At 49.6% G+C, this 27,593-nt stretch overlaps 1 protein-coding gene across 1 annotated transcript in view; it reads right to left on the bottom strand.

Annotated features, from left to right (window-relative positions):
* The window catches only part of STK24 (serine/threonine kinase 24), a 113,579-nt gene extending 87,383 nt beyond the window's left edge, over nucleotides 1-26,196 (bottom strand). Inside the window, exon 1 of the mRNA XM_082700779.1 lies at nucleotides 25,840-26,196. Within this exon, the coding sequence (XP_082556905.1) occupies nucleotides 25,840-25,881 (42 nt within the window). The 5' untranslated portion in view covers nucleotides 25,882-26,196. The remainder of the gene's footprint in view (nucleotides 1-25,839) is intronic.
* Nucleotides 26,197-27,593: the final 1,397 nt, after the last annotated feature.

A 27,593-nucleotide genomic window follows, 5' to 3' on the forward strand; every position in this document is an offset into this window, starting at 1 on the left:
ATCCTACAGAGGACTTCGCAAGAGGCAGGGGAAAGGTTTCAAATACTTCTCTTGACTCAGAGAAGCTAGCGGGGTGGCGTCGAAGGCTGCATCACTGCATCGCACACCTGGAACCAGCCTGACAAGCAGGAGAACTGACTGGAATTTTAAATTAATTAAAAAAAAAAAAGCCTAAATAAAATAGGACATTCCCATGTCCCCCCCCCCCCCAAAAAAAGTAGCCACCGCAGTTGAAGATAATAAAAGCCATGCAAATAAACATCACGTTAAAAGCAGAAAACTCAGGAAAACTGCTGCAAAAAGGACAGGGAGAACAAACACCATCTAAAAATGAAGGACTAAAAAGATGTGAGTGATCAGAAAGGATGAGCTCTGGAAGCAACAAGGACTCCGCGTGCGTGTGTGCGCACCAACAGTGCCTAAAACTGAAATTCAGGAAATAAAACTCCCACTTCTAGCGCATCCCAAGGAAATAACCAGATAAGGATACAGATTCGTATAGTCATTGGCATTTTCCTTTTCTCCTTTTTTTAAGTTGCAACTACCTAAGCAGATATCCATGTAGGATTAGTTTCAGGAACTGCTCTGTGGCTGTTCAATGAAATACCAAGCGGCCGCTCTGTATGATGATGAATCATCGACACGAAGAAGTGGTCCGGCGTTTTACAGGAAAAAGCACATTATGGGATGGTACATTCAGAAGATTCCATTTTTGCTGTGTGTGGAGGGGACAGATGAGTAACATACATTCACCGAAAACTTCAGAAGGATTTTACACTAAAATAATAACAAGTGGTTATTTATGGGTTTTTTAATCATTTTTTTCTGCATTTTCTCAATTGTTACCAATAAGTTTAATTTACAAATTTATACTAAGAAAAAGCAGAGCTGTAAAACTTCCATTCTTTTTTTTAAGGATTTTATTTATTTATTTGACAGAAAGAGATCACAAATAGGCAAAGAGGCAAGCGGGGTGGTGGGGGGGGGGGGGGACAGGGGAGGGGGCAGGGGAAGCAGGCTCCCCGCAGAGCAGAGAGCCCGATGTGGGACTCGATCCCAGGACCCTGAGACCACGACCTGAGCCAAAGGCAGAGGCTTTAACCCACTGAGCCACCCAGGCGCCCCAATGCTTCCATTTTTAACAAACACATATAAACATGACATACACTGAAAGACTCTTTTTTGAGAACATTTTTTTTTTTAAAGGCCAAACTGACTTCAGGAAGATCTTAAGTTTATGGTCCCAAATTCTTGGCTCAAACCATTCTGGCTACAAAAGGTCAGTTTTCAGACATCTCTAATCCATTACCCTAAATCAATCTGGACAATGATCAAGAAGCTAAAAGCAGCAAATGTGCTTCTATAATAGATTAAACATCCTGAACTGAATTATACCAAACACTATAACTATTGCATTTCTATTAAACAATTCTCTCCAGAAGAAGAACCAATAAACAAAACCAAAATACTAAAACAAATAAATCATCTGGGAAAAAACTTAATTTCTCCTGTATTTGCATTTTTTAAGCCTGTTTAAATTTTCTTCCAAAGCTAAAAAGGAAACATGGAAGTTTAAAGAAATTGGAAAAATCACAGGAATTTCTTAAGATACAAATGTGATTCAATACTCTTAAAATCTTTGTCATCCTAGGTTTCACCAAAGAATGAAAGAAATCGCTTCAATGTGCAAAATCATTCAGTTTAAAGGACAGCGTGTTTCATTACATGTGGATCCGCACTTTCAGCCAGAGAACAAGGTCTGGCAAAATAACGCTGGTAGGGGGGCCGGGCGATGAGTACAATGCCGCTCTCTAAAGGACACCTGATAGAGGGCAGGCCCGCACGGGGCCCTGCTCACCCCATCCCACAACGCCAGGTTCTCCTACCAGATACGCCCCAGATCCCAGAGGGCCATACACAAAAAGACCCTCTGCTGTCAAAGGCCTACTGACCTTCTTCTCACTACACGTTAAACACCGGAGTAACTCATTTTACAAAGGACTTGCTGTTATTTTTGGTTTTGCTTTCTTTTAATGACGAATATCATAAGATCTGTCCAAAAGCCTGAACATGGAGGAGGTTGCTGCAAGGTGACCAATTCTGCCAAGAATGTGGCAAACAGAGACCTTTTTCCACTCACCGGCCAGCTCAAGCGCTCCCAGGGACGAAGTGCTCAGTAACTCGGTGTCTACCTGCCGTCCTTCTCCTTGGCCTCCTTCCACGCACCCCACCACAGGCAGGCCGCTCCTCCTCCTAACTATCGCCCACAACAGCTCTTCCTACCTCCAATCCCAGCAATGCAGATGGTACAGCCTCTATCACAGGACGTCAGACTCCTATTTCTCGCTTCCAAAAAGGGGTCGACAGAGAATCAAACAGCCGCTCAAAAAGAGCGAAGAAGATGGGTTTTCTCAACTGAAAAGGGACAGAACGCATAACTCTGCACGTTGCCACAGGAACGCTTTTAGAGTCATTCCCACCTTGATCTCGGAGGCCCTCTAACGCCTCTGCTCCCCTTCTTCCCAGACTTAGTTAAGGCATGATTTTTTAATGTTGAAAATATGTAGGGGCAACTGGGTGGCTCAGTCAGTTCAGCGTGTGCGCTCCGCTCAGATCATGGTCCCGGGGTCCTGGGATCGAGCCCAGTGTTGGGCTCCCTGCTCATCGGGGAGTCTGCTTCTCCCTCTCCCTCTGCCCCTAACCCGGCTTGTGCTCTCTCTCACTCTCTCTCAAATAAATAAATGACAGCTTTACAAAAAAGAAAGAAAGAAAGATAGATGATATTGAAAAGATCTTTTTTTTTTTTTTAAGTGAACAGAGAGGGACACCTGGGTGTCTTCGTCATTAGGCGTCCACTTTTGGCTCGGGTCAGGATCCCAGGGTCCTGGGATCAAGTCCCACATCGGGCTTACCGCTCAGTGGGGAGCCTGCTTCTCCCTCTCCCACTGCCCCTACTTGTGTTCCCTCTCTCGCTGTGTCTCTCCCTGTCAAATAAATAAAGAAAATCTTTTAAAATTAATTAAATTAAATTAAAGTGAACAGAGAGCAGGCTGTGCTGTTTTCCCAGTATTTGTACTGACTCCTCTTCACGGACTCCTGCACAAGTAGGCCCCCGCGGAGGGGAAGGGGCGATCTTTCATTGCAAATCACTGTTTCCTCTGCAAGGCCCCCATACGTATTCAGCTCTCAACCCAGAAACCTTGGCCTTATTACCAACCGTGCAAACTGAACAAATGCACAACATGTACAAGTCACCTTCTCTATATACCTCAGTACCACAGCCTCAATCCCGTATCCAATCAAATACCCCAATAAACCCATCCCAGACGGGGTTTATTCCCCATACCGAACAGTGGGCTGCAAAGCGCTCAGAGGAGGTGGGGCCCGTTGTGGGGCTGGACACCAATTTCTCCCTGGAGAACCGAACAGAAAAGCCTCACGCTGCAGTCCAGGAGGCAAACGCACTGGAGAACCACCGCGTAGAGATGGTGCCCACGGCCAGATGCGGGTGCGTTCAAACCCTTGTCCGTCTCTCACTCATTCCGTGCCTCTGCCGGCCCAAGTGTTCATCAGTCAAAGAGGAGACAAAGGCGTACATGCTGCAGTTTCCTGAGAATAATTTACTGGAAGTTTTCAAGCTGGCATACGACAAACGTCCTCGTGTTCCCATCAGTCGGACCGGAAGCCTTAGGTGCCTCTTTCCTCTGAGTCACCAATGCGCAGCGGCGGGAACGCGGACGACAAACGACAGGCACCCGGTCCACTGCAGCCAAAGGCCGGATATGGGAAGAGGACTCCGGAGCGTCCCGGCGCTGACGCGGCCCCAGGGGTCCCCAGGGGTCGGCCTCAGATCACACAGCAGCCCTGGGCACGCGCCACGACGCCCCCTCCGGCCACCGCTTTCCTCTGAAAACCGAAGGAACGACTTCATCTACTTGGTCACCTATTCCGCCCACCGTCCGGCCTTCCACAGGCGTCCGGGGCGCTCGGCGAAGCCCCCGCCCCCCCGAGCCCGCGCAGGGGGTCGCACAGGGGGTCGCACAGGGGTCGCGGGGCCTCTGCACCCGGACTGTTCACCCAACTCCGGCCGCGACTCCGCCCCGAGACGCGGCGACCGCCCGCTGCGACGCACCAAGGTTTCAGGTGGAGGGGCTTTTTCGCGCCAACCCTCTGAAGAGTCTTCAGCTCCTCACAAGCCGAGCGAGGGCCCAGCGGAGCCTCTCCGGCCGGCCGAGGAGCCCGACGCCGCGGCCCCAAGCCGCCCCGCGCGCCGCCCCGCGGCTCCGGCTCCGAGGCGGCCGGCCTCCCCCGCCACAGAGGGGTCTTCGCCCTGCGCGCGACTCGTCGCTGACACCGACGGGCGTCGCGACGGAGGGGACTCTCTCAGAGAAGGCAAACCTTCCTTGTTTCTTCTGCCTTGATTACACAGCAGCTGCCTCCTTCCCTCGCGGCGTCGCCCCCGCCACGGGTAACCGTCCCGGAACCCATCCGCGCCTCCCCGCACGCGGGCCTCCGGGCGAGCTCCCGGGCGAGCTCCCGGCCGAGCTCCCGGCCGAGCTCGCGGCCACAGCCAGCCTCCCCCAGGGGAAGCCCGCCCAAAGCTCTTGGCTCAAAGGTAAAAACACTCATATACATTTAAAGATTTTATTTATTTGAAAGAGTGAGGAGGAGGGAGAGCACAGAGGCAGGGAGAAGCGGGGAACCCGATGCGGGGCTCGATTCAGGCCTCTGGGATCATGACCTGAGCCCACGGCAGAAGCTTAAGCCACTGAGCCCCTCCCCAGGCGCCCCCTGCAGGTATTTTTGCTTCGTTCCAAAGGCCCTAAGCACACAAAATAAAGCGAAACCATCTATACCGCCCCCCTCCCCCGTGCTTCCGTGTGCATTTAGCCCAATTAAAAAAAAAAAATTAACAACACACCATTCCTCTGAATCAGGAATGAAGATTAAGGTCAACTTTTAGAAATGTAATATACTGGGGCCAGCCTATAGAAATCAAGACCTGCCGGCCTATAGAAATCAAGACCTACCTAGGTCTCCAATCTCTCCTTGCTATGTGTCCCTCAAGCCAGTCAGAGATAAATTAAGAGGCCACCAAAGTCACTTCAGGCCACTGCTGCATAATCTGGATGATCCAATCCATTAAGGAGACCCCACCAGACTTGAACCCCCCAGACTTCACCTTTCTTTTCTTAGCACTTTTATCCTATTCCAAACTGAAATCTCTCTAATACCTTTTCCTTCTCATTTTCTCGGGTAGGGGAAAACGTTCACTTAACTGATCTACACCAGTTATCCCAAATTACAGCCAATTCCATGACAAGATCTTATCTGCCTCGAATGCTCTTTACCCACTAGCACCTTAAAGAACTAACTACTTCTATGTATGCCCAAGGCCACCTCCTCCAGGAAGGCTCCTTTCTTTTCATCCACTTTGATTAGTATCACCCTATACTCCCGGGCGCTTGCTGGGCTGCCGGAATGTCTGCGGGCAACGGGCTGCGAGAGCATTACGGACAGCAGGCAAACCTCATCTACTTCCCTGGCCTCTAGCAGGGTCCTTGAAACACAGCAGACATCCAGTCAATCTCTGTTGGTTGAAGAATGAGTATCATGTCTCATCAGGAGTATGGAAAGCACTTAAGTGCTGGCAGAAACTGGATGGCTTAAGGGGTCTTGGTTAGAGGTTGGTGACATTTCCGATAGAACTGCTGTGATAAGGAGAAAAAAATAAATGGAATTCCCAGCCTTCTCCTTCAGCTCTCAATGTAGAAGAGTGAACAACCCTTTGCAATTAAGGCAAACACAGAATCCTTACCCTCAACATTAGTTACCCTGAGGGATAAAACCATACAATTCTGTACTGATTTTTTTTTTTACAGTTAGTTATGTTTACTTCTGTAATATTTTAAATTAAAATTTGTAATAGCTTGTTTTTTTAATGGAGTCCTTACGTTAGTCTAGGGGGATTGGAGGGGGAAACCACGTGCAGTTACTTTTTCCCTCCTTACAATTCCCAACAGCCTTCCACAGGAGCTGGGTTATAGGAAAGGGTTCAGACCCAAAGGACCAAATTGGTGTCAGACACATCAGAGACGCTAAGGCCAGGTCAACAGTGTGGGGCAGCTCCGCAGAGCCTCAGCACAGGCAGAAATCAGTGGAGTTGGGGGGCTCTGAAGCCTAAGAGACCTATTCCAACTCTGGGGCGAAATGGCCTTCGCCTTCCCCTTGACCCAGCTGGGAAAAGACGGGAAGATGGAAATTTTAGGGATTGAAACGAAAAGAAGAGCTACTCAGAGGAGGTGCGAGCCTCCCCCGCGTTCAGTGCGGATACACGCTTTTCAACTCCACAGTCTCAGAACTGGAGGAGCAGGGAGCCAACGACGAGCTGTGGCGGGAGGCCCTGCTAGAACCTTCCCTTGCGGGGCACCTGGGTGGCTCAGTCGCTGGGTGTCCGGCTCGGGTCATGGCCCCCGGGGGTTCCTGGATCCAGCCCCGCCTCAGGCCCCTTGCTCATACCCTCTCCCACTTCCCCCTGCTTGTGCTTGTGTTCACTCTCTTGCTGCCTCGCTATCAAATAAATAAAGTCTTAAAAAAAAAATCATTTAAAAAAAAATCCTCCCTTGTCTGGTTCCTGGATGGCTGCCAAGAGCCACTAACTTCTTAAGACATCATTTGGGATACGTGCACCCCGAGAACCCCAAGTGCACACAGCTTTTATAAGGACGGAGACCAAGGGCAACCCAGGCTCCCCCGTACCAAGAGAAAACTACTCTGGTCAAGTCAGAGAGTAAAAAAACGGGAGGAAAAATGGTGTACAGGTAAAAAAATATTCCAGTAGAACCAAAAGGACATGTTTTTAAAAGACCCACACTGATTTTCTGGGCAGTGAGACTCTTCTGCACACTATTAAGGGTGGACACATGTCCTCACGTATTTGTTAAAACCGACAGAGAGTGCGACAGGGGTGAACCACGTGACACAAACCACGGACTTCTGATGATAATGAGGCATCAATGTAGGCTCATTGATCGGAACCAATATAATCAGGGGCGGGGCGGAGGGGGGACATTGAGAGTATACAGAAGTCTGCATACCCTCTGCTCAATTCTGTTGTCGACAGGAGTATCCTCATTGCTCCAGGTACCGCCCCCAGAGAGCCCCCACCGCCCCAAGACCCCCACAGCTCTTCACCGAGCACAACGGGCCCTTCCACTCCAAGTACTGAAATTAGCTCTGGCAAAACCAGCGACGCAAACTCAGCAGCTCCCATCTACCCCAAGTTTTAGGAACTGTCCTCTCCAGGCCCCCAAGTTATTTAAAACATCCTGCTTCTTGGAGAGTAACTGGAAGTAAACCAACAAGATACAACTCCAAAATCCATTTCTTGTCAAAAACCAGTGCTTTGGCACGCTTCACATGTGCACACACTAAAGAAAATGATTGCAACAGCGCCATCGCCCGACACGACCCACCCCATCACTGCCTTCCTTCTTCCTGACTTTTCCTCCCCGTCGGACCGGGTGCAGTCAGGAGCCCGGCAGGGACCTCCCCTTCAACCTTCTGGGCTAAACGAAAGCTCACTTGGTCGAGTTAATCTAGAGGCTTCCACACTGATCTCTGCAGGTGTAACCAAACCAAAATGTCTGAACGTCCTCATTAAATGATGCTCTCCAGCTCACTGGAAAGCTGCTTTCTGATCCACTTCAGCAGTCACATCCAGTAAACCACCCATGAGGGAGATTCAGGGTCAAAAGTCAGCATATTTTGAGGACTAGGTACTTGGAGTTCTGGCATAGGATTTAACGTAATAAAACGTGTGTCAGAAGAAACGCCCTGCCACCCAAGAGACTAGGAGCTGCTCTAGACTACAGAACAATCAGCTTGTGAACCCTGCCCCCAGGGAACAGACTAACACCCACCCCTCCGCCCTGGGGCCTCGGACCGAAATGCCCTGCTGCGCGGTTGGCAGAGCTCCTAGCACGGCTCACAGGGAAAAGCAGGCAGGCGGAACGTCCAGGCGTCCGGAAGCAAGATCCTACGCGGGCTCGTGGCTTTTCAACACCCTCTTCACCGCGCTCACGCCTGTACTGCTAACCACCACTGATGACCTACTTATTAGTAAGTCCCAGCTTCCGTCCCTCCTCATCCAGACCCTTCCCCCAAGCTCCAGACCCAGATGGGAAACCACCTATTCCTTCCCTCCACCTACATTCCAGCATCTGAAATAGACACAGATCTCCTACCTCGCCTCCACAGGCCCATCATCTCAGGGGCCCCTCCATTCATTCATCCACACGCCCCAGCCAGAACCCTAGAGGCTCCCCTCAGACCCCCTCTCCCTCCACTGCCACCCCTACCAAATCCAGCCCATTCCACCTACCCTCTGGAATCCCTCTTCTTCTCCCTACCCAGCCGGGGATGCCCCAGTCCAGTCCCCCTAGTGGCACACCCGGGGTGGCAAGGGTCTCCTAGCCCAGGCACCAGGCAAGCTGTTAAAATCTAAAAGTGGTCTCCGTCTGTAGCTGCAAACTTTGCTGGAAATTCTGCTTTACCTAATAGGCTGCAGCCCCGACCACTCAGCATGGTCCTTTATGATCTGGTCCCTGACGACCTCTTCAATTCCTGTCTCTTGTTCTCCTTCCTTTCCCTTTCATGTCGAACAAAAGTGAATTCCTTGCACTTTTCCAAACTTCATGCTATTTTAGAGGGGAAAAAAAAAAACCTCTTACGATTTTGAACACTCTAATCTGTCTAGATTCTTTTTGCCTTTAAAAAATCTTCCAGAACAGAGCTCAGGCATCATTTCCTTGATCGATTTTCAAAGTGCCACCTCTGGTATTTCGTGACTGTCTCCTCTATGCTACCTCTGTGCCTTCCGCTCCTGCAGCTGCCTTCGTCCCACCGACGCAGGCTCATACACGTGTCCCTGCTATCAGGACATACGCCCCCTGAAGACAGGGCTTGGCATCTGTCTTCCAGGTTCCAGCAGCAGCAGGCATGAGGTGTAGCACAGACGCTCTCTCCTACACAGGCCTTCAACCTTTCACTGCCTGATACTCTGCATTTTAGGTATTTATTCAGAGCAATGCACTTTCTTCCTGGAATCAACGACTACTACTTATACATCAACTAGTGGAGAGGCTTTCCCAAATCTAGCTAAAATTGGCTTTAAAAGAAGGAGTCAGAATTTTAACTGGGAATGACTGAAACCTGCTGCCACAGACGCGGTCAAGAAATCTCACACCAGAGCCACGGTACCAAGAAGGCCTCCACGGGTGGAGGAGACAGGGACTGGGCAGGACAGTGAGGGCCAGCAACCTGCCGGAGAGCCCCCTGAGCTCGGCAATGCTGCCCAGGGCCAGCCCTAGACCAAGAAAAGGAAAGAAAATGCTTCCTTCTCCCCCAGCCCTCTTACACCAACTGGCTTCCTGCCTCCGGAACCAGGAACGTGACCCTTAAATTGTAGGTCGGTGAGGCTTTTCTAGCATAGCCTCACAACTTAACCACCATTTCTAAACTCGTTTCTAGACGAAAACATGCCGGACTTCTAACTGACAAACTTAAAAACCCAATTTGACATGCACTGGGGCAATGTCCGTATTTTAAACTTTTTCTCTGACACATGAGAAATTTTGCTTCTGCTTACAACAAATGGTAACAGTGGTAGGATCCTGGCACTAAATTATAATCAAAATATCAATATAGCCTTATAAATGTTTCTGTTTCAATACCACAAGCCAAGAGGCCAGTCGACACCATGTTTCAGCTATAAATAGCAAAGACCTTGAGACACAGGGTCTGACAACACTTCCTACCCCTCAGTAATTGTGCATCTGTCCAACAACACTCACTTCTGTGTCTGCGCTCACAAGAGCTAAACAACTAAGGATGATCAATTGTACAATAAAGAAGTTTTTAAATTTGAATGAAGAGAAAAGGCCAACAGGTTCCAGCGGAACTCCGTAATGCTAGATTCTCCGATCACTGCCTTCTAGTTCTCAAATTTCTGTATTCAGGAAAACGTACGTATGGTAGAAAGTTGGTAGTTACAGGTCCATGTCCCTTATTCGAGGTTCCAAAACTCCCAAGTCTCTGAGAAAACAAGTCTTTCCTAACTCCTTTGGAGGAAAGATTGACGCTGATCTGAAACCAGCGGGCAGGACGTCATGAAGGGATGGGGGTCGATCCCAGTCTTGGTGCAGAAACTCAGCCCGTGGCGCCGCCGCCCCCCCCACCCCCGCATGCAGCTAGCAAGGCAGCCCACCCTCCACACCCGCACCGTGGAGGCCAGCAGTCCCTTGCTCCCGTATGCACCATGTGCGGGAAGAGCGGTGGATACAGGGCCTCTGGTACATACTCTGAAACTGCTAAGAACAGGCTGGTCCTGTTCGGGCGTGAAGGTTCATTTGGTGCAGGAATCTCAACTCACAATATCTGCACCTGTCATGGTCCTGCCAGTTTCCCAGCTACCTACAACTTTTCATTAAAGCAAAAGACTGAAAAGAAATACACACAATAGAAAAGCTATTCTACAACTAGAATACTGGGGTGCCTGGGTGGCTCAGTCAGTTAAGCACCTGCCTTCAGCTCAGGTCATGATCCCGGGGTCCTGGGATTCTGGGATCCTGGGATCCAGACGGGGGGGGGGGGGGGGGGGGTCCCTGCTCAGCAGGAAGCCTGCCTTTCCCTCTGCTACTTCCCCTGCTTGTGCACTCTCACTCTCTGTCACAAATAAATAAAATCGTTTAAATAAAAAAAAAAAAAAAAGCTAGAATACTTATACTTACCACATAGATAAAGTGTTCACCTGAAGAACAATTAAAAACACAGTACAGCCCAGCAGACTTCCTGCTGTTCATCATCCTCGGGGCCGAGGGGTCGCTTCACTAGCTAACTAAAGGAGGCCCAGAAAGGAGAGAGGTTCTGCCATTGAGTTACCGCTCACATTGGCCCATGCGCGCGTGTGCAGGTGCTACACACACACGCATACGTGCGCCCAGTCCACGCACAGTGTCCTCTGTTTGGGACACAACTCGGCAGGGGAAGCGGAGCCCAGCATCTATCTGCCATCCCACTGGGTGAACGGTCTATAGCTTATCAATGTAAGCAAAACAATTAACCACAAAGACTCATGAACAACAGTAACAGTGATGAATTACTGTTTCTTTCTCCAAAAGCAAGACAAAGTGGCAAGGTTACTCTGTCCGGCCAGCAGAGACGAAAAGGATAGTGCTTCCGACCAGAGCTCTGAGTCCCAAGGAAGAGGGAGCCTTACATGATGGAGGCAAGGTTAAGTCAGTCAAGACCTTAAAACAAACCATGCGGTGGGGGTGCCTGGGTGGCTCGGTCATTGGGTGTCTGCCTTCGGCTCAGGCCATGGTCTCAGGGTCCCGGGATCGAGCCCCACATTGGGCTCCTTGCTCGGCTGGATGCCTGCTTCTCCCTTTCCCACTCCCTGCTTGTGTTCTCTCTCTGGCAAATAAATGAATAAAATCTCTTTTTAAAAAAAAAGAGGAGAAATGGGGGATGATACCTATGATCCATTTCTGGATGGAAAATACAAAAGAAGCACCTGTGTATGAGTGCGGTTTCTTACAGATCTGAACGTATGTACGTTCAGAGACGACTGGAAAATAAGCAAAGTCATGAACAGCTTTACTCAAGTACTGACACCATACATGCTTTCCTTTAGAAATAACTTTTTTTTAAGATTTTAATTATCTATTTGTCAGACAAAAATCACAAGTAGGCAGAGAGGCAGGCAGAGAGAGAGGAGGAAGCAGGCTCCCTGCTGAGCAGAGAGCCTGATGTGGGGCTTGATCCCAGGACCCTGAGATCATGACCCCAGCTGAAGGCAGAGGCTTTAACCCACTAAGCCACCCACACACCCCTCTTTAGAAATGATTTAATGGGGGCTAGAGTGAGTATGTGTTCCCAGAAAGGGGTTCCCATTTCTGTACCTATCTTCAACCCCCCATTTCACATAACTTTTTAGTAGACTACACGTAGGCACTATGGCCAGTCTGGGAGGGAGCGCTCGTACACGGCAGCAGGTAAGCAAGTGAAGCCCTCGCTCCGGTCTTCCAAGAGCCTCCACGGCCACAGGTTCCCCAGCAGAAGTGAACGGAATTATTGTGACCCTGACACGAAAGGACACAGGGAAGAATCTCTTTCCCGGAATTTCAAAACCAGCCTTGATCGCTATGGCTAACCTACTAAGAAGGAACCGGTGCAACAAACCATGTAGAAAAATATGGAGAATTTAATCATTTTAAAAGGGCTTAGAATATTTCATCATTTTTTGTATCTCCTTCTCCAAATTTTTATTTAAATTCAAGTGCATTAATACAGAGTGTAATCCTGGTTTAGCGATTCATCAGTATTTTATCACTTTAAGTAACTTTCCGTTCTGTTTTTCAGGATGTTGAGGGGTTTGTTCCTTTTGGAGATAAAAAGAAAACAGAAACTTTGTTCTTTTTGGAACTACAAAGAGGAAAAACTGCTTCTAACTAGGAGTGTTACAGCACAAGGTTTTTAAAGGCTACTTACTGACACATCACAATGAAGAGGAAAGAAATTAACATACTGTATATGAGCACACATATGTGAGCACAGACATTTACATTTACATGGGGGGGGGGCTGAGAAACCTTTGCTCCACATACACAGTAATCCATCCAAAGGGAGGGATCAAGCAGATCCTTGACAAAACTGCTTTTCAACTCAAAACTATTCTAAACTAGGGGATCACTTGAAAACATGACCCCGCTTCAAGCCTAAGCAGAGAAGGAATTCTGTCCCACGATACCTCTGGTCACACCCCGGGCTGTGGCTCTCCAACTGCGAGCGTGACAGGAGAGTACCACCACCACCACGCATGCCCGCGTTGGGGACAAATTCAAGCAGCCTGTGTGAGGACAGTGAGGTCAGGAAATGCACCCAGTTTCACTTCACAGCAGTACCTCACCGTTTCTTGAAGGAGAAAACACGGAGGGAAGCCCTCTAAATGACACAAACTCTGTTTTTAGGAAGACCCCCAAGTCGTCACTGACTAAGGGAAGAGAGGAGCCCAAACCTCGAAACTGCCCTTTCCTGACACAGTCTATCTCCTAAATCCATTTACCCTTATACACCATTTACCCTTATATTGGACAAAAAACATATTTAAAAAAGCTCTGTGGGGCGCCTGGGTGGCTCAGTGAGTTAAAGCCTCTGCAGTCGGCTCAGGTCATGATCCCAGAGTCCTGGGATCAAGTCTCGCATCTGGCTCTCTTCTCGGCAGGGAGCCTGCTTCCTCCTATCTCTCTCTCTCTGCCTGCCTCCCTGCCTACTTGTAATCTCTGTCAAATAAATAAATAAAATCTTTTTAAAAAAATAAAATTAAAATTAAAAATTAAAAAGCTCTGAAAAATTACAATAGACTTAAAAAAAAATCAAGACTTCTTCCTTCCCCCCAAAACCACCCTCAAATAAGCAAGTCAGATAAGGCTGAAGTTTAGCTAATCACAGTAAACTCTAATAAAAGACTGCTAATATAGAAATACAGATTATTTTTCAAATTAAAATCAAATCAACTATTTATACATAAAAGCATAAAACCTCTGATTTCCCAAATATAACAAAGTCTACTGGCCTGGAATATTTTTCCCAGTCACACATATATGTATATCTTCAGTGTCAAACAGAACAAGTACAAGAAAAAAAAAAATCAATTTTGCCCAAAGAGAACCCATTCATTTCCTAGCTAGCCCCCCTCTCAGCAAGGGATATCCTGTCAGATGAGCAGGTTCCCAGAGGCAGGAGGAGCGAAGAGCTGACCAGCGAGAAGGACTGAAAAGCAGTACAAGCTATCTGGTCACAAGCAACCAAAGGCTTGAGTTGGGACGATTAAGTCCTCCTCACAACCCTAGGAAAATGATCACGTCAGGACTTCTGTTGTGGTTTGGTGTTTTCCAAAAGAACCATGGAATGCTAATTCTAAGGGATGCAGTCCTTACAAAGTAAGGTTCTGATGTCACAAAGATACAGAACACAGATCTTCCTTTATTTCCCAACAAGTTTATGATACCTGCTAAAACAGTTAAGGCTCTAACAAGTCTCACAGAAGCCCAGTCAATTCCCAATTCCCAAAGTTATACCCATGGTTCCAAAGTCAGTCTTCTGAAATGTAAGTCATAAGTCTCAAGAATTGTCTTTCTTTTTTTTTTTTTTAAGATTTCCTTTTTAAGCTTCCTCTACACCCAATGTGAGGCTCAAACTCATGACCCCAAGATCAAGAGTTGTAAGCTCTCACCGTAAACAACAGACAAATCATGGAAAGAACCTGAACGTCCACCAACTGATGAATGGATAAAGAAGATGTGGCGTGTAAACACAATGGAATATTACTCAGGGGTCAAAAAGAATGAACGCTTGCCATCTGCAACAACACAGAGGGAACTAGAGGGTATTATGTTAAGGGAAGTCAGTCAGAGAAAGACAAACACTGTCCGAGTGAAAACTCACATGTGGAACTTAAGAAACAAAACATACGAACGTAGAGAAGGGAAGGAAAACTAAAATAAGAAAAAAACAGAGGGAGGCAAACCATAAGAGACTCTTAAGTACAGGGAACAAGCTGAGGGTCGCTGCAGGGGGGTGGGAGGGGAGACGAGCTAAACGGGCGGTAAGGAGGGCGCGTGACCAAACGAGCACTCGGTGTTACACACGCCGATGAGTCACTAAATTCTACTCCTGAAAACAACGCCGCACTGTATGTTAACCAACTTGAGTTTACGTTATAAATCAATAAGAAAAAATGAAAATCTGAAGTGGTGAAACCCCTAAAAAGAGCTGCAGGCTCTACTGACGGAGCCCGCCGCGCGCCCCAAGCACTGATTTTCAACTGAGATTTCAAATGGGGCATCGCTAGAGTGTCCCACAGTGGCCAGCAACAGGGATTTAAGGATTTTTAATTCTCCAGTTTAATGGTTTTCAAACTGTGGTCCCTGAGACAGACACACAGCTGGAGAACTTGTTAGTGTTCGTCCCAGGCCGACAGCCTAGCAGTCTACAGTTCATGAAGCCCTCCAGGTGATGAGGAAAAATGCTAAAACTTCGAAACCACTGGTCTGACTATGGGTACCTTCTTCAGCTATTCTGGCAACAACAGAAAGGCAGTAAGAGGCCCCCAAAGGCCCCAATCCCACTGGAGGGGAGGGCCAAGGGCTCAGTAGAGGGACTGGGGACCAGAAATGGGGAAAACATCTTAATGTCCAAGTCACCACCCCCACAGGCACAATCACACATTTTGGGAAGCCACTTAAAAATAATACCAGAGCAGGAACAAAATATTTAAAAGTAAAAAAAAAGGGGGGGGGGGTAATACAGGTGCCCAAAATACCATCTCCTACTGGGCTGGTTTCACAGAGGCTGGAAGCACACTGTGACCCTTAGGGACACAGGATCCCATGTGGCAGGACGGGGCAAGGGCAGGACCTGAAAGGCTCGGTGGGAGGCATTCTGGTGTGAGGGAGAGCACCGCCAATGCTGGCATCCGATGTCAGAGCTCTCGCCCCAACAGGGCTGTTTTCTAGCTGAGGGGCCTTGGTTAAACTTTCTAAGCCTCTGTCTTCCCACCTGTAAAATGGGTATAAGAGCCCCTCCACCTGGGCAGAAGCCTCGAGGACTGCCCAAGGGCAGAAGCAGCCCACCAGCACCCTCCCCTTGGGAAGAAGGTAATAAAAGTTTGTCCTACTCCTTCAAGGCTTCCCTCCACTACAAGCAACAAATATTTATTTTCTCAACTCAGCAAAGCAAAAGGCACCTTTACTTCTCCCACTTATCTATTCTGGTAATGCAGAGGAGCAGAAGGAAAAAGAAAACCCGCCTACCACGAGGAACCGCTAAGGAACTGAGTAACTCTTTGTACTCAACATAATTCTTCTCTCTTCAAAATACCTCTCGAGAAACACTGGGCACAACGAAGGTGCATCAAACACAAGAAAACTCCCAGAATGTTCAAACAATGCCTTTCCCCAGCTGGCTCTCAGTTTACCCCGAGTTCAGGTAGCAATTTAGCAACTGTAACCACACTGCATGGAACTTCAAAGTTATCCTATGAAATGGTACCTAAAATAACTGCTAACCACCACCTCGTCCCCCAAATTCAGGATGATCTTTCACTTTCACTCAATGATTTATTACTATAAGTTTCTACCCACCCCCCCGCCAAAAAATACTTTGCTCCTAAGTAGGAAATCAGTTTAAGGTCCTATCCCACAAGAGCAACCTTACCTGCTTAGATACACACCTGAGCTGAGGGCTCATAAATGCTGAGGCTGCGCACAAGGCTGTGCACGGCATGGAACCTGCAGAGTCCCCCACGCCACGGGCCTCCGTCCACAGCATGGAACCCCCTGACACACGGCCAACTGGCTCCGCCACGTGTCGGGCTATCAGACAGCTGCTATGCACCTGCGCCCGGGTCCCGCACTGACCACCACGGAGCCAGTGGCCAGGGGAGCTGCTCCAGGCTCCCCACCTCCAGAAGCACACAGTCCATTCCAAGCCAGGGCTGAGCCCCCAAAACACACATCAACTGAAGAAGATATTTCTCCAAAGAGATACTATGAGGCTTCAAGAAATGGTTCTGTGCCCACATGACCTTGAGACTAGCAAATGAGACACAGAATAGAGAAAAACAAGTTCTCAGCTCAAGTTACAAAAGTGGAGGTCACTGATAGAGATATGTAAAAAACAGGCATGGATTTATATGGTCGTCGACTAACAGAGAGAAAAGAGAAGGCACCATCTCCTGAAGGAAACGAGGGCCTGAGGAGCCCTTCACCGGGCTCGGGCACCTGGAGAAGACCTGACCTTGGAATTCAAAGTGTACTCGTTCTATTCTGTACCAGCTGAAGGAGGGGCATCCAGGCAGAAAGCTGAGAGTAACCTACTCTGACCAATCCTGAAATCCCAACAAACCAGAACAAAGGGAGGTTCTCTAAGGTTAAACCTCTGCCTGCCAGGAGGGGAGAAAAGACCAAAAGCAATGAAATTCCAGGAGTGGGAAGAAACTCAGAGGAGGGAGGGGAAGGACAGGCGAAACTGGAGATGGAGAGAGCGCCGCCAGCCAAGCCCATTTGCAGCCTGAATCCGCAGAATTCAGGAACCGGCAGCATCTAAAATAAGGATGGAAAGCCAATTAACCAAGTGGTTAGACCCCCCAGTGGCCTTCCCCGCTCACAGCCTTCCCAATCAGGGCAACTACTGAAATCACAGTTCCTAGAAAGGAAGCCGAGGGCTCCTGGAGGAGGACAGAGGCGGGAGTTAAATAACGGGAGCGCAGCTCCACAAGACGGAGCACCCACACTCAGTCCTCCCCCAACCTCCAGCGCCTGGCGCACATCAGGCTTCAGGTCGCAGATGGGAGGAGGGAGCAACAGGGGGAGCACCAGCTGTGGACAAGAAGGGGTCCAGACCAGAGCAGGTCAGAAGCTTCTCCAGGAAGGGGAAATGTATAAAAGGCTGAAAGAAACAGACATCAGCCATTCGTCACCTCTCCCATCTGGCAGAAGCACCCGGCATCACTGAGGTTTACAAAGCTCCAGTCAAGGGCTCAGATTTCCAACCAGCATGATTGTCCCCCACTCTTAAAGAGGAGTGGACATTCAAGGGTGGCCTCTAGCATTAGAAATAAAGACCATGACCAACAAGAGGGGACCAAGGGCCTTGGAGGAAGAGAATCTATTCTGGAGGAAGGAAACATAACTGCAATTAACATACCCAAGGAGATAAGAGCAAATATTTCAACTGAAATAATGAAAGAACATTCAGAGAACCAAAAAGACCTCTAAGAATTTAAAAAATTAGAGCAGAAACACTCATTAGAAGAGTTAGAAGAAAAAACTGAGACAGTCTTCCAGAAAGCCAAGTAAGCGAGACAAAGAGAGAGCAAACAGGTTTAAAAGGATAAAACTCTTTGAGGACCAGTCCTCAATGGAAGGTCCAACATCCAAATAATAATTTAAGAGAGGGAGACCACAGAAAAGACCTGAGCTGCCCAATGATAAGGGCTTCCTGAGTACCTGTCACAAAAAAAAGACCTGCATCATGACAAGTTATTGTGAAAACCGAGCTCAGGAAGAAAAAATTCAGATCCTATTAGGCTCAGGAAGAACAAAACAACTCACACACGCAGAATCCAGTGCTGGTGTGGCACTGCAGACTTGACCGGCGACAACGAAGCCTCAAACACTGAGAAATGCCTTCAAAATCCTGGAGGAAAATAGTTTCCACCCTGTAACTATATCCCATGCCAAAACATTAATTGAGAGGAAAAGAAATGTTCAGATACCCATGACCTCAAAGAACCTATCTCCTATGTACCTTAGTCACAGGAAGGCACTGCAAGATACACTTCGCCAACACAACAGTGTAAACCCAGACAGACAGTGACAGGAGACACAGAAAAAGAGGTGGTCCAGGGCAGCACGAGGAGTCCCACGTTTGAGGGCAAAAGGTGACAGAGGCCGTGAGCAGAGCGCTAAGGGCAGACGACCACCAGTCCACTCGGGAGCGGCTCAGAAGGCTCACAGCAAGATGTCTCCAGACACCTGTCTGCTTGACCTAAACTTCGGAAAACATTTCAATAACTTCTGCAAGCTTTGGCTGAGTAAGTTATAAATACTGCCACAGACTGAATGTCTTGTGTCCTCCCCAAATTCCCACCTTTAACCCAGTACCCTCTGGGATTGGTATTGGGAGGTGGGGCCTGTGATTAGATCATGAAAGTGGAGCCCTTGGGATTGGGACAAGTGTCCTTAGAGAGCGTAGAGGGCTCCCACACCCCTCTGCCATGGAACAGACCGTCCATGACCCGGGAAGAGCTACCCTCAGCAGACAGAGAATCTTCCAGAGCCTCGATCTCACCAGGCTCCAGAACTATGAGGAATCAACATTTGGTGTTTAAGCTACCCAGTCTCTGTACGGGACGTTGTCACAGCAGCCCAAACTAAGGCAATTACATTATTTAAAAAAAAAACTTTCAGTGAAGATTTGAAAAGTTACCCCGGTTTGCTAAAGGGCTGGGCTAGCACGTCACCAAAGTCAGAAGGAGACTACGCCGGGGAGAGGGAAGAGAGGGACCTGTGCCTGAGACAGCCAAGAACCAAAGCCTCTTCTTCAGAGTCCGAAGTCCACACACAGACCCCGCCCTAAACTAGGAAAAAAGCAGCAGCAATTTTTTAAATGTTCTATATAAATAAAGTAGAAATAACAACAATTAGCTAACAGAGATCAAGGGGACTGCCTTTGGGGAGGAGGACGAGAGAGGCAAGGGGCCAGTCACGGCTCTCCTTCCGAACGAACAAACCTCATTCGGCCGTATGACTCTTTATGCTCAACCTTTTAAATAAAAACTAAGCAAAAATCCTAAATAATTAAAACAAAGAATCTGGACCTATATGGTCGTTTCAAGTCTCAGGGCCTTTTAAAAAATCTTTTTAAAAATAGGAAGAGGCTTAAAATAATAGGAAGATAAACACCCGCTACATATTTCGTAAGCATTAACAGAAAACTCAGAATGTTCCCACGATTTATTCAGATACCAGCAGGCGCTGCTCAGATAAGGTTCCCTGTACTGACCCTGACCCTCAAGAAAACCTAACAACCCTCAAGAAAACATAATGGAAGGTCTCTAAAGTCAACAATGCTGTCCCCAGGGGTATGCACATACAGTGCCTTTGTAATCCACAATCTGGGGTGTTTGTATATCTTGTAGCAAGCAAAGATACCTTTTTTTTTTTTAATCTGAACCTTGGAAATCAAGGAGCCATTTGGGTTTAGAAAACTCCATACTCTAACCACTGAGCAACCTAGACGCCGTCGGTAAGCACCTGCCTTCGGGTCAGGTTCATGATCCCAGGGTCCTGGGATCGAGTCCCACATAGGGCTCCCTGCTCGGCGGGAAGCCTGCTTCTCCCTTTCCCACTTCCCCTGCTTGTGTTCCCTCTCTTGCTGCATCTCTGTCAAATAAATAAATTTTTTAAAAAAAGGAAAACTCCATACTCAACTCCACAGCCAGGTGTTATGTTAGCCATGATTTTTTTTTTTCTTTTCCCCAAAGCACTGGGCCCTAGCAGTTTTTTAAAAACATACTGTACTGCAAAAATGTGAATTATGGGAAATGACTGGTCCAAGGACACCAGATGACCCTAAACAGACACACAGGGATAACAGTGCAACCTCTATTTCCTGCACTCCCTCCTGCTACAAGGTTCCAAGGTTCCCTGAACGATAACAATGCTGAGCTGAAGCATAAAAAAGAAGCCACAGAAGGGCTGGCTCAGTGTGGCCCATTTCCTGCAGGTATGGAATTCCCAAGCAGGCAACTCTGAATCACTGGGAGATGGCTCCCAACGCAGTGCCAAGTGGCAGGTTTCTCCAGAGATCCTCTGACTCCTTGACCCTGGCCTCAGCTGCCTTAAAAAAGACTCTAGGAAGAAGCAGCAGCTGCCAACAGGCTCATTTCTTCAGTGACTCCTCACACCACGTCTTGCATCAAGGTCCTAGAAATACCCTTCCACGGGCACGAAGTGGGCGAGCTCCGCTCTGCACATGAAAACAGCGGGAAGAGGAACGTAAAGTTGCATCACACGCAGGAACGAGAAAGCAAGGATGGCTGCCACTTGCCCATAACGACCCTGAGGGGACACCGTGCTATGTCGGCAGCCTAGAAAAATCTAACCTGACCAATTTCGACTTGAAGGTCATTTGGTTCTATGTGAAATCCTACCAGGACCGTTCCCATAGCTGGATTACAACCAAAATGTCCTACACTCCTTCAAGTTATATTTAAATGGGTATTTAAGAAAACATATTTAGCCTGTCAAATAAAAATTTAAAAAAAAAAAACCAATCTTAGGCAACTAACAGTAACAGAAAACTGTGCCTTTACTTTCCTTATTACTCTTAGCATAAAACAGCAAAAAAGCATCAAAAGCTGGGGAGATGGGAGATCGTATTAAAAAAAAAAAGAAAAAGAAAAAGAAAAAGAGTGTTCAATGTTCACGGAGAGTTCAAAATTACCAAGGTTTGAAGTCAATCTGCTAAAAACTCCACCCTGAGGGGCAGGCCTCTGGCTTGGCTCAGTCGGCGGAGCATGAACTCTTGATCTCAGGGCTGTGAGTGGGTCTCGGAGCTCCACGTAGGGTGGAGATCACTTGAAAATAAAAAATCTTGAAAAAGAAGAAAGTCCACCTTGGCTATCCTGCTGACACCTGAACCTCCAACCACTCAGTTTTGTCTGTCCCGACTCTCACCAGCCTGGGGTTCCTCTCACCGCCTTCCAAGTGGCAGCCAGCCAGCCCCAGGATCCTACTTCCATCTCCAGCAGCCAAGCAGGACTCCTAAAGCTCCTGACACTCAGTGCTTCCCTACCCCAGCCAGAGCGCAGGCCCCCTTCCCCAGCCCCCGCTCTGGGGTCCAGGCTAGTCCCCATGAACCTGCTTTCCAACCCCTGGGACCGCCCAGATCACAGCCCTCGCTGGGCAGCTGACTTCCTGAGCACGTGGCCCGCCGAGGTCCCCACCCACTCCTCACAGGTCCTGGCACCGCACTCCGCAGAGGCTCCCCATCTCGTCCAACATCGGACCCTAGACCCCATTCCACACTAAAGCATTTCGCTCAAGGTGCCTTCAGAACCTCAATCTCACAAATCCCGGTAATGTCCACACCCCGTAACATGCCAACCCTTCCCCAGGGCGCAGATGGCAACAGGCTGAACGTGGAGAGGCCTCTTCCATGGAAACAGGAAAAAAACCCATGGCAATGCGACACAAACAAGGGGAAAAAAATCCGAGAGCACTGAAGCCACAATTAAATGCAGCTGTCCTTCTGTTTTCCTTCATTTCCCGTATTTTTAAGGGTACACAGGTGTCCCCAGGGCAAGCAAGAGCACTTGAGGAAAGCTCCCAACATGTCCAAACCAGGCTGTTCAACGCTCCTCTCGCAATCTCCACTTAAAGGGACATTCTTAGCCAAGGTTAGTCTTTCCAATCAAGGAGAACAATAGAGAGGAAGAGAGGGGGACAGGATGGCTTACCAAGTAGAAACTAAGTTTCCCAGCTATTCCTCTAAAACCTCTTGTACTTTTCAAATCGGGAAATATAGTAAATTAACGACATCCTCAAAACATGCTAAGTAACTCAGCTGTCCTGCACATGGGACATACCAAACTCAGTATTTTTCGGACTTGGGTCAAACCAGTCAGCTGTGAAATCAATTTAATGCTGCAACCAGCTTTTCTTTCTTTCTTTCTCTCTTTCTTTTTAAATAAAAGACATCACACAAAAGCAGGACATCACAAGTAGTGAGGGTCAGGGCTGTCTCTTAAAACTTCTGTTTCAGATCTTGATGTAAAATGTACTTCTTACGCGGGTCACAAACCAAAAAGCTTGGAAGCTGAGATGTGACCAATAAAAATCTGCAAGAGAAACTTATAAACCAAAACCTAATTCTTCTTAAATTACAACTTAAGCAAACTAAAAGCTGGCTAGTGTTCCCACCAACAACTGAAGCTTTTCTTCAAATCTGAATTAAACTGATTGAAACAACAAATGTTCAAGGACACGGAGTACATACATCCCCAAATCAACCTAATTTCTGTAAGTCTATTTGTAGTTACTACATTCAGTTCATGATTTTTTATTTTCTCCCCTATGTTAATAGGAAACTGAGATGTGGGAGGTAAAAAAGGCCCCTGGCAACCTTCATTACACATTTATTACAAATATTAACTCATTCAGATGTACAGTCCTCTACCCCTTACCTAGGACCTGGCATATAAATGTTCAATAATAGTTCCTGGACAAATAAAGTATCAATCTCGTATTCCTCATTTAGCATAGTTCTTCGGCAAACCCAAAGTGGAATTTATTTTTTTTTAAAGATTTTATTTATTTACTTGACAGAGAGAGATCACAGTACACAGAGAGGCAGGCAGAGAGAGACAGAGGGAAGCAGGCTCCCTGCTGAGCAGAGAGCCCAATGTGGGACTCGATCCCAGGACCCTGAGATCATGACCTGAGCCGAAGGCAGCGGCTTAACCCACTGAGCCACCCAGGCGCCCCCCAAAGTAGAATTTAAAAAGCCTTTAATGTTTGCAAAAGTTATAATAAAGCAGCAGTACACCATGATGAGCAGAAACACAGTCTGGGAGACAGGAAAAGTTCTGGTTTCAAATCACACACTTCCCAGCTCATATTCTCCCTCTCCTTGGTCAGTTCAATTAGTCTCTGTTGGCTTTCACATCCAGAAGACAGAATAAATAACACCCATACCTCCAGAGGCACCAATAAAAATCTAGAGGCATAAAAATGATTTGCGAGACAACGAAAAAATGGTGTTTATATGAAAATGTCCTTTCAGGCTTACTTAAGTATCTCTGATACTTAAATTCAGGCCACCTAAATTCACTCTGCTGTCTTTCTGAAATTTTTACCCCAACTCCTTATAAGCCCTGTTCAGAAGATGAGAGGGGAACAAAAAAGGGGGCGGGGTGATTGGAAGTGTGGGGACCAGACACAGAAGGGTTAGCAGTGTCTCTTATCTTATTCTACAGAACAGTCAAAAGCAGGTGTGACTTTCATTTAATTTAACCCATAACTTTGAGGAAAGCCTCCTGGGCTGGTAACAACTGCTAATTCAAAGGAGAAAAATAAATGCGCCTGTTGTTTTTCTTCTTGGGAGAAGGGAGAGGAAAGGAATGTTCTTCCCCAAATGGCACACTAAACACAATTACAGTTTGTACGTGGACTTAAAGACAGGAGTGCTGAAAGCCACCTTTTACAGCTCCCTGCCCCCAACCTATGACAGCTGAAAATCTGGAGGTCTCAACCAAACAAAAACAGTTCCCTTGAAATGGAAATTTACATCCTCTTTCCAAGATTTCGGCCCATCCACTTGAGGGGGGAAAAAAAAGACAACAGACAACGTTGAGAACAGACACCACTACCTGGAGACCACCTGATACCTTCTTCAGGACACCAGCCAACAGGGCTTTAAGTACCGCCTCAAACTGATTCACTTTCCACAAAGGCCTTACACCTCCACTGTAAACTTTAAGTGAGGCATCCGTACTAGATTACAACCTGATTAACACGGTAGACGTCAGTCTAAAGGAAATAACTGATAAAAAAGAAAAGAAAAGAAAAAAAAAGTTGTTCAACTCAAGAGCTTCTTCTTGCTCTAGGGCTCAGAAATCATTTTCACCCAGTTCACCGTGCCTTCCTGCCTCTCCATTCAAACCAAAGCGAAGCAGGAACTTTAATACCAAGAAACCACATCTGATTTTTACCTAACAGTCTGCAGAAGCTTAGGTTTTAAATGAGTGTTGAGTTTAAAAGCTCTTTAAATGAGATTCAAGGGCAGTTTTCTTCAAGTACACTCAAGATACTAACTTTGACTGTTACTCCTTTATTAAAAAAAAAAAAAAAAACCCTCAGGATAAAATTCTGATAGCTTTGGTGTTGCTATTTTTATAGATTTCAAACCTGAACAATGAAATCCAGCTTTCTTTTTACGGTTAACAAAAGGCGGGGGTGGGGTGGGCCATACGACCTGCCATGGGAAGACCTGTCAGATTCAAGTCTCAGCCCTTAAGATGCCAGGTCCAAACACTGCACTTCTCAGCCCTAAAGAGCAAGGGAAGACGAAAAAAAATGGGCCGGCGGATGTCTGTAAAATAACAAATAAATCCACTTGGATACCGTGGTTGTTTTTTTAAAGCTCTTTATGTACACTCCCTCAACTAAACCGGGAGAACAAAACTTTAAAGACATACTCCCACTGTATCATGAGATTTCAGTCCCATTTCCTATTTTGCCACCATTTGTGCGCTTGCAAATATGACAAATTAACCAGGGCCAAGTAGTTTTGTTTTCCAAAGGACTAAAAACAGTCCCCAAAGGCGAAAAAACTCTAATGCTAGCAGGCACATTTGAAATTCAAGCCCAACACACAACCCCCCCTCCCCCTCCGCCAAATCACTGGTTAAGCCAAGATGCCACAAAGTATCCACCGAGAGGTTTACGGGGAAGGAACTCGTCTGGATCCAATCAAGTGTCCAAGTGAAAGCCCAGTGTCCCGAGATCCGGCGGGTCAGCGTCGGCTCGGGACACTGGAGTACATGCTGTCCGCCTGATTCCTCCTTCCAGAAGGTTTACACGCTCGCACTTTCCCCTCAGTTGGCACCAGAAGGAAAGGCGCGGAGCAAATGCGCCGGGAGTGGGGGCTGGCGGTTACACCTTCCCTCACCCCGCCCTGCCTCCTCCGCCCGGCCGGGCCCAGGACGAGTCGGGGCGCGCCCGGGGCTCCCCTCCGGCCTCTCAACTTTAACTCCTGCTCGCGGGGAACGGGGCCTCCGCCGCCCCCCGCCTGCAAGCAGGGCCTAAAGACCGGGTCGGGGCCTCCAAGGGCATTTCCCCCCATCACTTCTCCCGGGGACCCGGCGGGCGCCGGGCCTGCAGCTCGCAAGGCGTAGTGCGGAGAGGGCGGCGGGGTGGGCAAGGCGGCTCCCCCACATCCCTGCCAGACCCCCGCGGCCCCCGGCCCGCGAGGGCACCTCCAGGCCGCGGACCCCCTCATCCCTGCGCTCACCCCGACCCCCGGTCCCCGAGCCCCGGGCCGCGGCGCGGGGCAGGGGCGCCCTGGGGGCTGGAGCGCCGCGCTGGAGGCCGGCGCGACCCCGGAAGGGGCAGCGTGTGGAGGGGGGGCCGTGTTTACACCGCCAAGTTCCCCGCTTCCGCCCCGGGCCGCGCATCCCCTCCCTCCGCTCGCGGCCCGGCTCCTGCTTACCTGCATGCCTGGCAGGCCCGACTGCACCGGGGAGTGAGCCATGGCGGCCAGGACGGCCACTTCCTGGGACGGGACGGCCGGGCCGCGGCGATCCGCGCGGGCGACGAGGCCCGCGGGCCGCGCGCAGCCCCGGGGCGGCGGGGGCGGCCGGCCAAGCCCGAGTCCGGCTTCGGCGGGGGCCGGCCGGAGGCTGAGGCCACCCCAGCCCCGGCGGGTCCCGGGCGGGGCGGCGGGCTCAGCGGCGGGCGGCGGGCCGCGTCTCCATGCACCGCGCCGGGGAGGGGCTGCGAGAGTGGCGCGGGGACTCGCCGCGAGCTGCCGCCGCTGCTGCTGGACTGGAACCGGGCGGCCTGGGCCCGCGCGCGCTGGCCGCCTGGAGCGGGAGTGGGCGCGCACAGCCCGCCGAGCCCGCGAGCGCAGAGCCCAGCGCGCCCCGCCCCGGCCCGGCCCCCGCGCCCGCCCCCGCGGCCCGGCCGGGGACCCCGCCCCGCGCTTCCGGGAGGGGGAGGAGGCTCGCGGCCGCCGGGCGCCCTAGGCCGCAGCCGCCTGCGCCGCCGCCTGCCAGGCGGGCGGGGGTCCTGGCGGGGGTCCGAGCGCCTCCCGCGGACCGCCTCCCGCTGCCAGCCGGCCGAGCGGAGCCGGGAGGCGGCCGGCGCACGAGTGCGGGGAGGGGGGCCTCAGCCCCCGCGCCGGGCTAGGGGAGGAGGGGACTGAGTCGGACCTGGGGTTGGCAGCGTGCCCAACCCCCCGCTTAGCCTCGCCGCCCCCACTTCCCCCCGCGCTCCCGGCCGGAGTCCGGCGCGCAGCGGGGCCGGGCGGCGAGGGAGCGGGGAGCGCCAAGTCTGAACTCTGCCATCCTCTTCCTGGTCCACGCAAGCCCACCCCGCTCCGTCTGCCCCCAGGGAAACGGGCTCCGGCGACCTCCCCGAGGGCAGAGGCTAGGGCAGGGGGACCTCGGGAGGGAGAGTGCCCAGAGGGTCCCCGGTCCTCGGCCAATTCCAGACTACCAGGGCGGAGCTTCTTCGGCTTCTGGGTGAAGTTTCCCACCCACCCGAGGAGGAAGCCGGGAGGGGAGAGGTCGAGAGCTGTTCACGCTCAGCTCCGTGTTTCTGCTGCTTGAAAGCAGCCCCACTTGAAGGCTGAAACTTAACGAAGAAGTGAGAGGGCTGCACCCCACCATCTCCGGGCCCCAGACCCAGGCGGCAGCGTCCACCCAGAAGAAAGGGAAAAATGGGGGCGGGGGGGATAGAGGGGGCAAGGAGGAAGAGAAGACAATGGAAGGAAACCGTGTCTAGACTTATCCCCGGCCCTCTCTCGGCCTCTCTTTTCGGCCGCCTGCAAAAGTTCCAAGTCCCCTCTGGGGACCAGTCCTGCTTCTACTTTTTAGTCACCTCTTCTCCAACAACAGAGGAAAGAAGCTCCGGAAAGTATTTTACTTGAAGGGGACAGTGGCGGCCACGAGCTGATGTCCTGCACCTCAGGTTGTGGGGACCAGGCAGTCACTGGTGCTGCCCGGGAGTCCCCCGGAGATCCTAAACAATTGGGAGGAAACTCTAAGTCCTCCAGCGAGCGACGAAAGGGGTGTTCATACTCCGAAGGGTCGCGATATCCTGGGAATTGCTGCTCCCTGAGGTGCGCTGGATCCGAGGAGGACTGGGGTGCTAAAAATAATCCTCACTTTCCCTTTTGAAACGTGCATGTTTTTCCTCAAAGTCCAGGATGGATACCTTCAGATTATCTTTATGGGATCACTG

The sequence above is a fragment of the Mustela nivalis genome, assembly GCF_964662115.1.
Source record: "Mustela nivalis genome assembly, chromosome: 15".
Classification (NCBI taxonomy): domain Eukaryota; kingdom Metazoa; phylum Chordata; class Mammalia; order Carnivora; family Mustelidae; genus Mustela; species Mustela nivalis.